General features: G+C 40.9%; 1 protein-coding gene across 3 annotated transcripts; it reads right to left on the bottom strand.

The window, feature by feature from the left end:
- Nucleotides 1-2,025: 2,025 nt before the first annotated feature.
- LOC127451904 (RUN domain-containing protein 1-like) lies at nucleotides 2,026-16,700 on the bottom strand. 3 transcript variants are annotated; one of them, XM_051716959.1, is made up of 6 exons: nucleotides 16,493-16,700; nucleotides 15,949-16,330; nucleotides 13,772-13,930; nucleotides 13,437-13,635; nucleotides 13,179-13,274; nucleotides 2,026-3,553 (listed from the first exon to the last, which is right to left on the bottom strand). In XM_051716959.1, the coding sequence occupies exons 2-6, from the start codon at nucleotides 16,327-16,329 to the stop codon at nucleotides 2,682-2,684; spliced, it is 1,707 nt and encodes a 568-aa protein (XP_051572919.1). In that variant the 5' UTR covers nucleotide 16,330; nucleotides 16,493-16,700; the 3' UTR covers nucleotides 2,026-2,681. The 3 variants fall into 3 exon arrangements, with proteins under 3 accessions (XP_051572919.1, XP_051572918.1, XP_051572917.1); XM_051716958.1 differs by having other exon boundaries at nucleotides 15,949-16,333; XM_051716957.1 differs by having other exon boundaries at nucleotides 15,949-16,700.
- Nucleotides 16,701-17,441: the final 741 nt, after the last annotated feature.

Genomic DNA, 17,441 nt, shown 5'->3' on the forward strand with positions numbered 1-17,441 from the left:
TATTTCCGCCGACATGTTCTATGGCGTGCCCATGCGGGTTTCACTTCGGCGTATCACCCTCTACTGTCGTATCATGAAATATCACCTAAAGTTTCAAAAATACTTTTACGAATTTAATTGAACAAAAACAACAGGTTTTAATTTGCCTGTAAGTTTTATTTGGCTTTTCACATCCATTCAGAAATGTAATATAAATATGTTAAGAGAACAGATACTTGATTGTTGGAAATCATATATTAATTTTAATTAGATTTTCTAGAAAAAATTGACATGAATAGGAAAGAGAAAGGTAATGGAAGTGACTAATGAATGGCATACTACCATACCACTATTTTTGCAGTGAGAAAACTTAACTGCAGCCGATTCAAATAGCAACCAGGACATTTAATACATGTATTTACTGAAAAGTCACTATCATTACATCCAAAAAATTATGCCATATTATAAATGGAATATAACTGACACTGTTTTTTTTGTTTGTTTTTTTCAATCAAATTTGATATAGTGTCTGCCATGGAACTAAGAAATACAGTAAGTCGTATATCTGTCTACATAAAGATACAAAAGAGATACAGTAGGACAATATAACTAAAAGGACAAAAATAGGCCAATCTTCTATCCAAACAAAGAAAAGACCAAATGGGCTAATTGAGACCATTCATTCATCCAAACCATCCATACATATCCTAACGATGTTGGAAAAAAATACATTGAATACTGAATCCATTTACTGGATAAGGTAACAACCAGCTCCCTCTTACTCCATACATTTGGTAAATCAGTATTCAGGGCAGTTTAATAAGGAATGTGGAATCAGGTAGCAGGATACAATTTCAAGGATTGTACATTCAATATTTTTAGAGCAGTAAACAAGGACTGACAACACAGAGAATAGCAGGCATTCAAGTAGCGCCTCTGAATAGTGGCAGAGCATAATACAACATAAATAATTCAGTCACCATCAATGCACAGCAAATAGGTCTCATTTTCATTATGGTTGTCTGATGAACTCTTCTAAACTCATATGCACTCACTAACATAGTATTCTGATAATCTCATCAGTTTTCTACAGTCACGTTCAAGTGAAAACTGGCTGAAATGGGCCAGATAGGGGAATTAAAGCATTTGAGAGAATCCAGTGATTTACCAACACAGATGAGCATTTCTATGTTAATGTTTTGCTCACTTTGTTTTTACTAAATGACCTGAGTGTATTATTTGACCTAGGTGAGGTCTCACCAGCAAGCATGGTCTTCTCAGACAGTGATCAGGACACACAAAGAGCAGCATAGCTGAAATGACCCAAACCTGATATGCACAATTCCAGTGTTTGAAATGTAAAGGCATGCAAACCACTATTAAATAATTTTGTATATATACATATATAAAATTTGTTTAGAGTGAACCACTGTCCCATAATTTCATTTCTTTGATTGTAACCACCTTATTGGAAATAAGTGGACTTGGTCTCATAAGGTTTATAACAAAACAAATAGCATTGAAATAGTCAGTTAAATGAATAGTTCACCTAAAAATGAAAATTCTCTCATCATTTACTCACCCTTATGCCATACCAGATGTGTATGACTTTCCTTCTGCTGCAGAACACAAACGATGATTTTTTAGAAGACTATCTCAGATCTGTATGTCCATACAATGCAAGTGAATGGTGACCAGAACTTTGAAGCTCCATGAAGCATATAAAGGCAGCATAAAAGTAATCCATAAGACTCCAGTGGTTTAATCCATGTCTTCAGAAGCAATGGGATAGGTGTGGGTGAGAAACAGATAAATATTTAAGTCTTATTTTTACTGTTAATATCAACTTTCACATTCTTCTTTTGTTTTTGGCGATTCACATTCTTTGTACATATCGCCACCTACTGGTTAGGGAGGATAATAATAGTAAAAAAGGACTTAAACATTGATCTGTTTCTCACCCACACCTGTCATTTTGCTTCTGAAGATATTGATTTAACAACTGGAGGACAACTTTTATGCTGCTTTTGTGTGCTTTTTGGAGCTTCAAAAGGTCTGGTCACCATTCACTTGCATTGTAAGGACCAACAGAGCTGAGAGATTCTTCAAAAATCTCTGTGTTCAGCAGAAGAAAGTCAAACACATCTGGAATGGCATGAGGGTGAGTAAATGAGAGAATTTTCCTTTTTGGGTGAACTATCTCTTTAATACTTCCCTTTAGATCATGTTTACCTTATGTAGATACAGTAGATGATCTCCAACATACACAACGACCTTCAACATGGTCCTTGAGAAGTGTTCAAGTAATAAATCTACATTCAGTAGTTATTGATTTTGGTAAAAGCTGGACATAACAAATCCGCTCAATGCTTACATGTTTATGCATAAGCATAACAAAGTGTGTCAAAGGTGGAGGCAGTGACATGCTCAGGGTCACTGAACTGAGCAAAAATCCTGAGGTGTGACTAATGCAGCATTTGCCTTCATCATCCTCTTCAGTTATTAAAAATGGGAGACATGTGGGCCAGTATCAACATAGAACCTCAAAAAAAGTGCATGAGTTGCATTATTTCGAAATTACTTCCATATTAATTGTTCTTATTCCAGAGTACTTATTTATCTCAGAGTACCTCTTATTGAACATACTTTGCTGTATACCCTTATTATATTACACAAACTTCCTACATGTCATTTTAGTTTACTTAAAAAGCATCTTTAATATTTTTCAGCTGCCTGACAGCCAAGTCAACAGGAAGGCTGAATTTAAGATGGCTGAGGCAGCCCAGTATGCGCAGGGCACCCTCAAAGCCCGTCTGCGCCATGTAGCTCCATGGCTGGTAATGCGAGTGCATTAGTGTTCCAGACTTGCACAGCAGGTTGAGCCAGGACACAAGCCTCTGCTCATTGAGTGCCATGCACACTAAGGCCTTAAACTCTGAGTCTGCACTACGTTTATATCGTCCATGCTCTTTAAGCACTGTATGAATGGCCCATAACAGAGACTGCTTGGGTGTGACCGTCACAGGACCATCCCCTACAGGCAAACTATAGGATTGTGAGAGTTGGCGGGCGGGGGACTCGACAAAAGCCTGGCCATTTTTGGAGTGGTAGAACTTGACAAAGAGTTCCCATGGATGCAATGTCTGTGGAGAAGCACTGAAGGGCAACAGGCAGGAAATGGGGGCCAGCACCAGGCTCATGCCCTGAGAAGGAGCGTACAGGCCGTGGGCCAGCAGGTCCCGCAGTGCCATTGCCAACTCTTTGCGCACCGAAGCGGTGAGTTCGTCCCGATGTCCTCCCGGTGACAGGCAGGTGTAGTAACTGACCACGTGTTCCTCCTGAGAGGCCGGCTGGTTGCGAGAGGCTTGGAGACGTACACGCTCCACAGCTCCTTCCAGTTTCTGCAACAGAGGGCTGAAATCTTGAGGCTCACCCCCATGAGACCACACATTTTGGGGCACATGGCCCGCAGCACATCCAAACTGGCTCAAAGCAAAGATCTGCAGCACAGCTAAGGCTTTCTGGATCAGCTGAAGACCAGTTTCTCGCATCCTCTGAGCCTGTTCAGGGTCCACTTGAAAGAAAGAATTTAAAGTTACAATTCAATTCTTAGATGCTTTAATGTAAATCTTAGCATTTAAAACCCTTAACTGTCTCTCTTACCTCCCTAGTGTTTATGCTGTCAATGTAAATTCTGTTTATACTGATTGTTGCAGTGGTCATGTAGTGTGGTAATCTTTTATTTTAAAGGAATGTTTCAGGTTCAATTCAAGTTAACCTCAACTGACAGCATTTGTGGCACAATGCATACTGCCACAAATACTGTTGATTGAGCTTAACTTGTTTTAAGCCCAGAATATTCCTTTAAGATGCTGTAAGTGATTTCAGTAATTTTACTGAATTTAACTTTTCTCCTTGTGCTAACTTTAACCACACGCCCTCCAAATACACATCAGTCAATCTGATATCAGCAATCCCAAATGAGCAAAATTATATAATAGGGCTGGGCGATATGGCCCAAAAATCATATCTCGGTATTTTTAGGCTGAATGGTGATACACTATATAAATCTCTGTATTTTCTATGAAGTGGACTAAATGTTCAGTTGTAAGCCAAAGCCACATGTGAGATGGTACATGAAGCTTGAAACGTGCTTTGTTTCAGGGCAGAAGACTTTTCGCGCTGCGAAGGCTTTGCGGCCGGTGTTGCAGCAGCAGTACGAAGTTTAACACATATTGCAGTTTATGGCGCTGTTGTAAATGGTGGAAGAGATTTGAAGTGCTTCCACTTTTGGAAGCAACCTGTTTATGGCATTCTCTACAGAGGACATGCAGGGCTCGACATTAAGCATTGTGATGTGCTTGTCCTTTGGACAAGTAAATTGGTCATTCACTTGTCCAAGTAAAAAAGTTACTTGTCCTGAGAGAAAAAAGTATGCTCAAGTAACATGTCAGAGTTTCTGTTGTATGTTTTCTAAAATTACGACATGGCCAACCTAATAGTACTATACCTATGCAATCAACTAGATTCTCTGGGACAGAAATGTAAACTGCGCTGGGTAGGGGAGGTTATTTTATGTTACATGTATGCACGGTAGTCAAACAAAGGAAAGCATCCATCACCATCATTTCCAGCAGGGTTGCTCACACTTCTGTGGAAAGAGATCTACTTTTCCATCATGTTATTGCATCAAGATCTACCATACACAATAGTAGTCTTTAGTGAAATGTGATGATTTTTGATACCAGCTTCAATACCACAAGTAATAGGCCTAACACTAATTTGTTAATTATAAAAGAATTAAGTTCTCAAGTTATTATTCAAGAGAAGTAAACAGTCAGTAATAAAATAATAAAAGCAATGAATAGAAAGAAATTTAAAAACACTATAGATACAAATTAAGAAAACAGTGCTTAACAGCTTTTTAAAAAATTAACAGTATCAAGAATTCAACTAAACATTCAGAATTAATTTGACATAAAACTACTACTGGTATTCCCTGTATAAATAATACTTTAATACTTGTAAACTAGAGTTATACAAGTAAAGTTATCCAGTCAAGATCAGTGAGTGGTTTTGTCATTCCCTTACGACTCAGTACACTTGACAATGCGTCAGGAAGCTGACGCTATGAGGAGTGTCCTTCTATATGACCTAGTTGAAACCTTTCTACAATAACAGCAATTCTAAAATTGGCTATGGTGTTTAAGCCCCACCCTTTTAGGCGAGAAGCTGTCCGATATAAAAACGGGCATGCAAATACCATTCCTCAGAATTTTCTTCCTTTAAGACAGCAATTCATCTCTTGTCTAGAAGCTTTCAACTACTTCGCTGTCAACATCCACGAGTCAGCAGGCGGGATCTTCACGGCAACGAGAAGACTCTACCGTCCCCTGCAGTGTTCCGGCTAACATTTACTCCGCCTCACCGTTTGACGTTTTGCTGGTGAATGGGCCTCTTCAGCATCCTGATTCCCTGCAGCACTTTGGCAGGAGTTTTGTATCCTTATAAGCAATTGTACATTGTTATTTTGTGTGTAATATATATATATATATATATATATATATAAATAAAGAGTCGCTTACGTGTTCGTGCCTTTTTAAAGATGTCATTCCGTAAGTGTTCCTTGTGTGAGGGACACATCCCGCAGAGTCAGCTCTCATGGAGACAGACTGCCCTCAATGTGAGGGCATGAGTCTCAAGACGCTTCGCTCGTGAATCGCCCTAGTTCTGAGGGATGATTCAGCCTCCCGCGCCCTCCCACCCACCTCTTCTGTGACACACGAGGAGGCACGGTGGGGCCGCAAGGTCGAGCAGGATGAATTTGAGGTGGTCCTCGTGCCGGCACATGCCCTGAGAGCCCCTCAATCTCCATGTAACATATCTATGCCGATACATTACGTGCGTGATGAGCTCCGGCCCTTTGCAGGAGCGCACGGCCTCGTGTCGTTCGGTGGTTCTGATGCTAGTGATGATGACTAAGTCACGTCTCTCACTGCATCAGGCAAGTGGTTAGTGGATGATGCTACCGCCCATTCCCCCAGCGAGGGTGAGGAGCATGTATGCGCCACTGACAAGCGATGCTTTGCGTCCTTTCAGGGGTGCTCGAATAGCTCGATATCGAGTGATCTCCTTCAGAGGAACCTACACAATCTCGCCTTGAAGAATGGTTCCTGCAGTCCGACCGCGTCCCAAAGATCTGCCCCGTTCTTCCCTGAAGTTCATAACGAACTGTCAAAATCCTGACGCACGCCCTATTCAGCTCGCCCGCACAGCGATTACCTCCTCTCTAATGTGGATCATGGGGATGAAAACGGTTATGTGTGGAACTCACGCCCCATTCATCTTTCTAAGCAATGTCGACTAACGTCCGCACCGACTGAAAGAGCATACTCAGCAGTGGGCCAAACTGGTTCAGCACTCCACGCGATGATGGTGCTCCAAGTTTTCCAAGCCCCTCAAACAAATGGACGAGCAAGGCTACGATCCAGAGACATTCAAAGAACTCCGCACATAGAGCTGCGGGCCACGAAAGTCACTGCACAGGCCATTGGCAAATCAATGAGCAACCTGGTGTTTTTGGTTCGTCACATCTGGCTGACCCTCATAGAAATGCGTGATGTGGGAAAAGCTGCTCTATTTGATGCTCCGGTGTCTCCAGCCAGCCTTTTCAGAGGCTCTGTGAATAGAATTACTGAGCAACAATCACAGGCTATGAGACATTTTATGCCAAAACAGAGCAGTACTTCAACACCAAACGAAGGCAGCTGCCTCAGTACAAGTCCCACGCCGACAGGAACCCCCGCAGCAAAGAGCTCCTGACACACAATACTGTTCCCCTCTTCCTCACTGCTGTTTGTTGGGAAAGGAATATTGTTGTTCAAAATGTTGTTTTCTGTGTCTCACATTAATCACATGAAATAAAGTTTGCACATTATGCACTACTGCTTCCCAATGGTGAGCGGCACAATATATCATGTATGAACATAGAAAGGTTGCAAAAAGAGTACAGTGCTTGCACAAGACGCTCACACTTTTTCAATAAAGGACTTTCCCACTTCAAAGCCCACATGAGCGGCGCATTATATCTTGTAATAAATTACAAAGATTGCAAAAAGATTACAGCACTCGTTGCACATGCAAGAGACACTCACAATTTTTCAATAAAGAGCCTTCCCTCTTCAAAGCCTCACATTATGCGCAACTTCTCCCCAACGGTGAGCGGCACATTATATCATGTTATGAACATACCAGATTGCCCTCTGTCCCGATATGTGGACGCGTGACGAGCTCTTACTGGCATTCCGACTGGGTGCCAAAAAACGATCGGACATGATTATACGATACAATTTGCACATCGGCTGCCCCGTTTCAACAGTGTTCGGTCTTCCACGGTTCTGTCCAAAGACGCACTGGTGTTACGAGCCAAAATACACAATCTTCTCGCAAAGATCACGATAGAAGTTGTTTCATATGAATTAATAAGCCTGCTGTCGCGCTGCGTGAATGCGTGGCAAGTCCTCACGGGCGTGTCAGAGCTGGTGTTTACAATGATTGAGCACAATCTGTAGTCCGACCACACGATATGCCGATGTTGCGTGCACAGACTTGCTGCTTTGCCATATGGAAAATCTGGTCTAATGTCAACTGGGTGAAAAGCACACTTTTCCCCAGCCAGTAAATCTCCTTTTAAGGAGTTCATGCATGCGCACCTCATGAACGAGCGCGTACAGATCATTCTTTGGTGTCTGTTTCAGTTCAAACTGAAAAAACATTACCACTGAAGTCATTTCATTTTCATGTGCATCGCAGTAACTCGCCACTGTCTGGCTGCTCTAGCACCATGGACAGCGCCAGCCTTCTTCCAACAGGGTGTTATGCAGGGTCAAGTTTTCAGAAAGAAAGTGCTGACCACAAATGCATCCAACACAGGTTGGGGAACGATATTTAATGGACGCCCGACTTTTGACACCTGGAAACGGGTGAAATGGCTGTGACATGTCAACCGCCTAGAGCTACTGACTTTCTAGCTTTGAGAGCTTTTCATTCCGATATTGTGAATCACCACATTCTGATTCATTCAGACAACACAACAGTAGTGGCGTATATATGTCGCAATGTCGCGCTGGCCCACGTATGTCCAGCGAAACGCAAGTATGCGCTTCCCCCGGTGTGCCTCCTTCATTCTGTCATCAGCAAAGTCCCAGTGGACATGGAAACAGTTCTGTTAATTGCACTGAAATGACCCAATCAGTCCTGGTTTCTGGAGATGGTAGAAATACTGGATGGGCCTCCATGGGAAATACCGCTGAAGAAAGATCTTCTCTCTCTCAAACACAAGGCACAGTTTGGCATCCTCAGCCAGAGCTGCAAAGCCTACATATGTGGCCTTTGAACGGAGAGCGCTAAATGCGCCAGAACTGACATTTCAGTCATGAACACCATTTTACAGGCCAGAGCGCCGTCCACGAGATGCCTCAATGCGCTAAAATGGAACGTGTTCAATGATTGGTGTCTTTCACATGGCAAAGACCCAGTAAACTGCCCCATACATGAAATTCTCATATTTCTTCAAGAGCGATTAGACGTAATACCCCGTCAAAGCTCAAAGTTTATGTGGCGACTATATCTGCGTATCACGCACCTGAAGCCGGCACCACTATAGGCAAACATGATTTAATCATAAAGTTCCTTAGACGATTAAATCCACCTTGGCCGGCTACAGTCCTGACTTGGGACCTAACTTTGCTCCTAAAAGCGCTCGCAAGGCCCCACTTCAAGCCTTTGGACTCTGTGGATTTGCGCACGCTCTCCATTAAGACCGCACTACTGCTGGCTCTGGCCTCAGTAAAACAGGTCAGTGACTTACATACACTATCAATTGCAAGCATATGTTAAGCACCTGCCAGTTCAGGCTGTCTGATCAGCTCTTTGTGTGCTATGGAGAATGCACAAAAGGAATGTCAGTCTCCAAACAAAGACTTTCTCACTGGATCGTTGATGCGATTGCCCTGGCTTATGAGTCGCAGGGTAAGATTTGCCCAATTGGTGTTAAAGCATGCTCAACTAGAGGCATGGCCTCCTCATGGACATGGACGAACGAGGTGTCTTTACAAGACATATGTTTTGCAGAAGGATGGTCTTCTCAAAACACATTTGCAAGGTTTACAACCTAGACATAACATCTCTCTCATAGCAAGTCATCTCTGTTTAGAGCGCTTGCTATTTTGTTTGCCAAACATATACTTATGCCCCTCCCTTTAAGTACGGGCACCCCATCATTTTACACAACCACCTGGATTCAGGCCGTTGAAATTTACCATAAAGTCACAAGCACTTTCATAACAAATAAACTCCCTTCCCGACTGGGTTTGCGAAGGGGTTAATTCATACTATATGACTCTTGTTCAAATATTTATTCTGAATGCTCCCCTCCTGGCCCAACATGAGGGTCACTCACTTGCGGAATACTTATGTCGGTCACCGTCCCGCAGGACTGCAGCATCATGTTTCCTCTCTGGAAGGTTATGTCGTGTATTAGCAACCGCAATGTCAAGTGTACGGAGTCGTAAGGGAACGTCTCGGTTACGTACGTAACGTCGGTTCCCTGAGATGAAGGGAACGAGAAATTGCGAACGCTGGTCGCACTACAAGACTCAGAGTTCTTTTCAGGTGCAAGCGATGCACTCCTTGTCTCTCAGTCAGAAAATTCTGAGGAATGGTGCTTGTGCGCCTACTTTTATAGCGGACAGCTTCGCGCCTAAAAGGGTGAGGCTCAAACACCATAGCCAATATTAGAATATTGGCGTAGAGAGGTTTCAACTAGGTCGTGTGGAAGGACACTCTTCATATGTGTTAACAAATGCAATGTCTCATTCCCTTTGTCTCAGGGAACCGAGGTTATGTACGTAACCAAGACGTTTTCCATGCAAATTTTGGATATTTTATTCGAAATTTTGCAGATTTTATGTGATATGCTAAAATGCACATAAAAAAGCATTGATGGAAACATAACTATTGACGGCTTTTCTTTTGTCTTTTGTTCTTAAAAATATTAGGGATGCACCGAACCGATACCTGGATCGGTATCGGCTCCGATATGACATTTTCAGACAGATCGGGTATCGGTCCGATGAGCCCGATCCAAATCTGATACTTTGTTAGTCATATTCATTACTGTCAAGCTCCAAAATGACATAAAAGAACAAAAAAATAAAAATAAATAACACCATCAAAGTAGTTCTTATGACTCATGCATTTTATTCAAAGCCACTTGAAGACATGCGATAGCTCTGTGAATCGCAAAAGGCTGTGTTTAACAAGTAAATATATAGTTTCCACGTGCAGCGCCAGCGCACTAGTGAATGGTGCTGCTCTGTTGACACACACACACACACACACACACACACAAGCACGACACACAGGCTGGTGAGGCACTCACAGCTATTTTCAGCCTTCAGACGGTGCGCAATATTTGAGTGCTACTCACGAACAACATCTCAGATGTAGATGCTCAATAGTTCGGTTCACTTATAATATGCATTTAGAACGGCACCGGAGTAGCATTTTACAAGAATTTGAATAAGAAGCTAATTAAACTACTGTGAACTTGCCTACAAACAGAGACAGGACTTACTGGAGAGTTTAGAATGTCAGAATAAAAGCCTGAGGGTTTTAAAGTTAAAGGTTGAAATATATTACTGTTGTATTTAAAATTCTAAAAGGCAATAATAATAATATAAATAATAATAATGTATTATTATAAATTATCATTATTATATGTTTACAAATTATAACAATATTTAAGTTGAATGGGTTCCAATAAATAACTGTGTGAATTTAAAGTGAACTGATATCTTACAACTAAATTGAACAAAAATTATTTAAAGTCCAGATACAAGTTGAATATTTGGGGTTTGTGTTTCTTTACATATTAAAGAGTACCCATAATTAGTTCCACACAATAATATAAAGATATTCTAAACTGATTATGCAAAAAACAACACTGGTATCGGATCGGGATCGGCCGATACTGAGATTTCAGATATCAGAAGAGAACAAATGGTATCGGTGCATCCCTAAAGAATATAATAAAGTGTGTTTCTTCAAGCGCATGTCTTTGTGACTAACAGCATTTCTTGTCATGTGTCACTCCGAGACGTATTGCAGCAGGTTGCCCGCCTGTTGCATTTAGATAATTTAGAAAAATTACCCGTGCACTAAATACTTTTGGACAAGGAGCTTGTGAACTGGATTCACCCTTGTCGTATTTTGCAGGTGTCGGGTGCTAGTTTCACACCCTGGCCACTGTTTAATATATTTGCCAACTTCCCAGATCCATGGTTTTGCCATTTCCCAATATTGTCGATCATCGTCTGTTCGCAATCGGCATTGGGATCTTTTGTAAGACACTGTGGATATCCGATTACATTGTCCTATCGCCCAGCCCTAGAGTGAAAACATAATTTTTAAATGTTGGTAACCGGTTATAACCGGTTAATTCGATTCCAATAATTTTTTCATGAAACTAAAAGGCTAAAGGGTTTATCACAGAAATATTTTGGAACTACACCACTACCTGTTGCCCGAAAAAATTAAACATCCAGAAGGAAAACGTTGCATTACACATTTCTTTGCCTAATTGCGCGTTGTGGATGTCCCATTCTGTGAGTGTGTCTGTGGCTCAGCTGTTAGAGCACGGCACTAGCAATGCCAAGATCGTGGGTTCAATTCCCAAGGGAAAAAAAATGATAAAATGTAATGCACTGTATGTCGCTTTGGATAAAAGCGTCTGCACAAATGCATATGTAAATGTAAATGAATGAAGACCTTTTTTAACAACCATGTTTAATTAACACATATACAGTACATACACGGCTAATACAGATAAAAGGAAAAAATTATTTCTCAGTTGTTTCTAAGTCTTCACTGAATTATTTTTAGATATGATGAATTAATACAGATTTGATGCTGCAGGGTTTTGACTGAGAAGCAGATCTGTAATTAAAATTATACTTAAAGGTGGAGTAAGCGATTCCTGAGAAAGACTACTGATATTTGAACTCAACAGCTAAACAAACACTTCAGTGCTCCTTCAGAAGCTCCGCCCCTCAAATTCATGCACACGCAATAGTGTTGTGTGGATCGGTCCGATCCACTTTGTTTATTTTCCTATTTACAGAGCCAGGGCTGTGTACAAACACCAGATTTTTTTTCAGCGCACACACAGATCAGACAGCTAGCAGACCGTGAGGAGATATTCAAGGAATTTGACAAAAAGTGTATTGGATTAAAATTACTTACTCCACCTTTAAATATTAATTACCTATATTTTAATGTTTTCACACAGTAAAAAAATTAAGTGCTTATTTTCACTTAATTTGGTGAGGCAAGTGGCTTATTTCGGGCTTGATTTTCCAGACCAGGTTGCTTGTTTCTTTTGGGAAATCTGGCAACCCTGCAACTGGTATTTCACCCACCCCTTAGCGCAGAGTACTGTCATTTTAAAAAGAACGTTATTTAACATTCCTTTATTTGTTCTAACCAGTTACCATTTAAAAGGGAGGCTGTGGAACTTCTGAACCAGAACAAAAAATACAGTTTTTGCTCAAAAATGAACCGAAATAAAAAACATTTTGTTTTTAGTCCCTGGTTTAGACTAGGGCTGTCACAAGGTATGTTTACATGCACAGTAATATTCAAGCTTCAGTTTTCATCAGTCTCTCAAAGTACACATGACACAATGCATAATGGAATATTTAAAAGAAGGACGTCATTCTTCACACTTTTTGGTAGATGATACATTGCATGTCATTGAAGAGACATGAGTTTATCCCTCACAGCCTCGTTTTCATTCCCATCAAAAATCAAAGATGGCGCTACTGTGAATAAGGTCTATTGTGGTCTGATTAACATGTATACATGCTGGATGAAGCTAAGCTACAATGCCATTATCTGGGTCTGTTAGTCCGACTTCACAAACATCAGACTTTCAGTCAGACTAAAGCATTTACATGACGAATTCTTGTTTTAGTCTGACTGAAATCTAATTTTCAAAGTGCATGTAAACATAATGACAGGCACAGGTGTGATTTCAGTTTTATTCCAGTGATATCTGTCTGGTCGAATGGGTATTTTAAATGTATTCTTCCAGTAAAAACAGACAGCACCTTTAATAAAGTATATGAAACTATAATTACCTCGTTTCATCCCTCTAGTGGCTCCAGTGTTTGGTCCAGCTGCTCGGGGCTGTTGGCTGTTTGCACCATCATTTAAAAGAGGGTTCCCCACCTCATCTGAAAATGGCAAGATCAGGACAGCGAATGTAACCATTTACTTTACGTGGGCACACCAAACTCAAAGGCAACTAATGACAATATATTTTACATAGGCCAGAACTAAATGTACTGGAAACTAGCAGAAATATAAAATATAGTAGCATCGGCAGAACTCCTCACCCTGTATGAAGTTAATGAACATCTCCAAGTCTCTAATCTGGGTCTTGAGCTGCTCAACTAGCTGCTCTTTGACTCTGGCCGGGTTGACTATCTGAGCTATGGCAGCGTCCACTCTCTGTCGAAGCTCCTCTGGAGTAAGGTTCCCAATGTCTTCATTCAGGTTCACGTCCAGCTTCTTAATCAGCTCATCAATGATTACCTATTTAAGATGAGCAAATACTTCATTAACATCATCCACCTTCCCAAACAATGGCTTTGAGGGTGATGTTTTTATTCCAAACAAAATGGGATCCAAAGAAAAACATTGTGAGAGGGTATTATCAGACAATGTGTACCCTCTGTCTCTCCATGACGACAGACTGAGGCAATGAGTCATAGCTGCCCTCCTGGTAGGCGAAGCGTTCCAGATCGTCGAGTTGGGTCTTTAGCTGGAAAATCAGTTCCTTCTGCTTCTGTCTCTGAGCTTCCAAACGCTCCCTCTTCTCCCTTTCACTCTGCATATTATAAAAGCATGAATACACAGTCTTAGCCCAAAGTCAACCTTAAAATAGCCACATTGTTTACATTGTAGCTGATCATATTTGCATATTCTCTGGAGAAAGATAATAGGGTTTTAATTGCTTTGCTTCATATGGTTTGGCATTGCTTATCCAGTCTTGCAATTCATAATCAACCTTGATATATACACAACACATTCACACAAAATGGCCTTCGTATAACCAATCTAATTGTATCTTTGCTAAAATAATATTTGTCTTGTTCATTAATCATGTATGGAGATATTACAATGTAACTGCCAAATATAATAAAGAGTTCATCCTCTCTAATTGAGGGAACTAAACCAAACCAAGTTTGGGCTGCACAAGGTTTAGGTTTATAGTACTCACCAGTTCATCCTGCAAAATGTGTGCAAAGGAGGAAATAAGAGAAATGAAAGCATTTTAATATGTCTCTCTTAGGAGTAACATGATATTCTGGCACATGAGAAATAACAGGAATACAGAGAAAGAGTGCCTTATAAATGTTTCTTCTACAGTATTTTCATAATCAAAGGAACAATCATATACGCTGAAGCAACATAATGACACAGGTGTATCACAGGTGAATATTGTAACAAAAGCTATTGAGAAGCTTTGAAGCAGGCCAATTTGGAACAAAACAAGATTGATGACATTGTAGATTACGGTACACTGAGACCGTTTTATGCCACTCAGCAACAAAGTACTTGTTTTGACCCCTATTTGAGATCTGCTCAAATGTGTTTTCAGCACTGCTGATGTTCACCCTTGCTGGAGAAACAGGTTAAACCAGATGAATAAGGTTTGCTGGTCTTAGCTGGTCTCCCAGCATGACCAGCTAAAAAGTCAGGATGTGCAAAACTACCAAATTTTATAATCGATTAGTCGTTCAGTTGTTTGAACGACTAGTTGACCAGTCGGTGTTAAGGATAATGTATAAATAGGCTCCATTATGGTCACGTGACACTGATCAGACGTGTTTCAGAGGGATATACAGCTGCTAAGCGCAGCACTTCAACATGTTAACGAACGGATATTGAACAAATAAACAGGCTAAATAACTAAAACACCATACTGCACAAAACTATCAAAGAAAGAAAAGTAAGAAACAAGTATGCACATCCTGAACGCAGAATGACGCGCTTCAATGTAACCGAAGTGCTTCAGGGCGATCCTCGCTGCACATTCAAAAGTGCAGAACTGTAAGGTTATATTGTACAAATCTAGTTCATGACATCAAGCCGTTTTAACCTTTTTTTTTCTACAACTATTTATTTAAGAAGTGTCAGGCACAATAAGCACAAGACTTAAATCTCTCCACATCACCTCACAAATATGTCCACCAGTGACCGTCTTGAAATGTATTGTTGATTTGGCACTTTGATTGATGTAACAGCAGCACATAAAAAGACTAAACATAAAACATTACGACAAAATTTCTGGTAGAGGGTTTTACTGTGTGTTTATTATTTACTGTTAAGCACAGCAAGCTATCATCACGCAAAAAGGCTCTCCAAGAAGTTGTGTCTCTTAATTAATTTGAGAAATGTGTCTCCCATTAAAACCACCACCACCACTAAAAATATTAATGCTAATAGTCGACCCCACTAATCGACTAGTCGATTTGTCAACCACCCTGGCATATCCCTACTGAAAAGTGCCCAAAATCCCTCTAAAACAAGCTAACAGACCAGCCTGAACAGGCTGGGAGATCTTATGTTGGTTTCTGCTGGGTTCTTCAGCAGGGACCTGTAAAAACATTGAAGTGAGAATGGATGAGACACAAAAACATTGGGCATCATAAGGGTGTTCTAATGGCCAAAAATGCAGTCAACTCTGCTGGGGGGGAAAAAAACCCAGAGCTAGTTTGCTGGCATTAGTTGGTCCGAGGGCTGGTTTTAGAAGGCTTTTGGGCACTTTTCAGATGGTCAGGTTGGGAGACAAGCTAAAACAGCTGAGCACCAGCATGGCCAGGCCAAAGCAACCCAACTCACAGATTTCTCCAACATCTGGGCGTCCTGTGCCCTGCACCCGATGACATGAGGGCATCCTTTAAATGCGAACTCCTCCAGCTCCAGCAGCATCCTCTCTTTCTCCTCGCTTTGAGCATGGACAATCTGTTTGAGTCGAAACTGCACTTGAGCAAAGTGTGAGGTTAGGGCGAGGAGCGACGAGTTCAGCTGCTCCTGCTCTCCCTCTAGCTTTCGCAGCTTCGCTACCATGTCTGTCTCGCTGGACGACACTGCTCCAGCCTGCGTGTCGCGCTTCCACTGCTCATCCTCCGGACTGGCCACCGCTCCTACGGGCGCCCATCGCACCCCGGCTCCAGCGAAGGCAGCCTCGCTGTCAGAAGTGGACAAATCCTCCGTCGACATGCTACTAAAAAAACGTCGACAAATTTAATTTAATCGCGAGTTTCAATGTTAATCAAAAATATGCGCAACGACTACCTTCTAGCAGGTGCACCACCGTGGTACAGAAAACATTGCAACGTAATCGCTAACACCAAGATCGTGCAATAACATGGAACCACCTTACCAGAGTTCAGAGGGGCTGTTCACACCGAACTTGTTCTTGCATTTAAAAAAAAAAACAACCGCGACGCAGCGCAACGATTATAATAGAACTCATGTGTCTTGAGACGCGTTTTTAAAAGTTGCCGTTCTTTTTAACTTGACAACGGTCAAAGACCATTTAAAAACAAATTAACAAACAAACGTTCGGTGTGAACGGCATCTAACGCAGGAATCAGTCTATCAATATGTTCTATTTATCAATGAATGTGTGGGCAGGATGTTTACGTCCGTGCGTAATGACGTCAGCCAAACGCACAGTTAAATGCTAAACCATGGTAGGCAGCGCATGCGTTTCAGTTTACTTTTGCCATTATATGTCTGTTTATTTTAATGCAACGCCCTAATGTCTGTAGGTGGGACTGCGTGCCACACACAGCCCTTTTACTGTACTGAAACGCACAGATTTTTATTACTGCATGGCAATGGGAGATTGGAAGTTTTTGATACAGTTAGCCATCCTATACGTAGTAGACTATGTTTAAATAGTCAAAAATTTCATGAAACTAAATTCAGTTATATATATTTGAAAAGTTGACATACAAAATAAAACAAAAAGGGTTTTTTAACTCTTGTATGCTTTTCATTTGTGAGTCGCACTCGTGGTGTTCGTGGGTCAATAATGACTCGAACGTATGTTTATTTTTGAAGTTATTAAAAAAAAATAAATAAAGATATGTATATTACTAATTTCACAAAAGTAAAGGCACTAAAATTGTGAATTTTGTGTGTGGTGGTGGTGGTTTAATTTGCACAATTTAGTAATTGTGCAAATTACTAAATTGCACAATTTATTCATATAAATACCATTCATATAAAACAACAAATGTTGTGTTACATTTACTTCTTCAAGTTCATACCTGAAGGAAATATCAAATGTGTCATGCATTGGGGGAAAATTTCTGTCCTCTAGT

The sequence above is a fragment of the Myxocyprinus asiaticus genome, chromosome 14 (genome assembly GCF_019703515.2).
Source record: "Myxocyprinus asiaticus isolate MX2 ecotype Aquarium Trade chromosome 14, UBuf_Myxa_2, whole genome shotgun sequence".
Taxonomy (NCBI): Eukaryota; Metazoa; Chordata; class Actinopteri; order Cypriniformes; family Catostomidae; genus Myxocyprinus; species Myxocyprinus asiaticus.

Coding starts and splice junctions, on each gene's coding strand:
- LOC127451904 (XM_051716959.1), bottom strand. CDS start 16,329: ATGTCGACGGAGGATTTGTCCACTTCTGACAGCGAGGCTGCCTTCGCT. Junction 13,636..13,771: donor TCGTCATGGAGAGACAGAGG/GTACACATTGTC, acceptor CATCTTAAATAG/GTAATCATTGATGAGCTGAT. Junction 3,554..13,178: donor CACTAGAGGGATGAAACGAG/GTAATTATAGTT, acceptor CTTTCTTTCAAG/TGGACCCTGAACAGGCTCAG.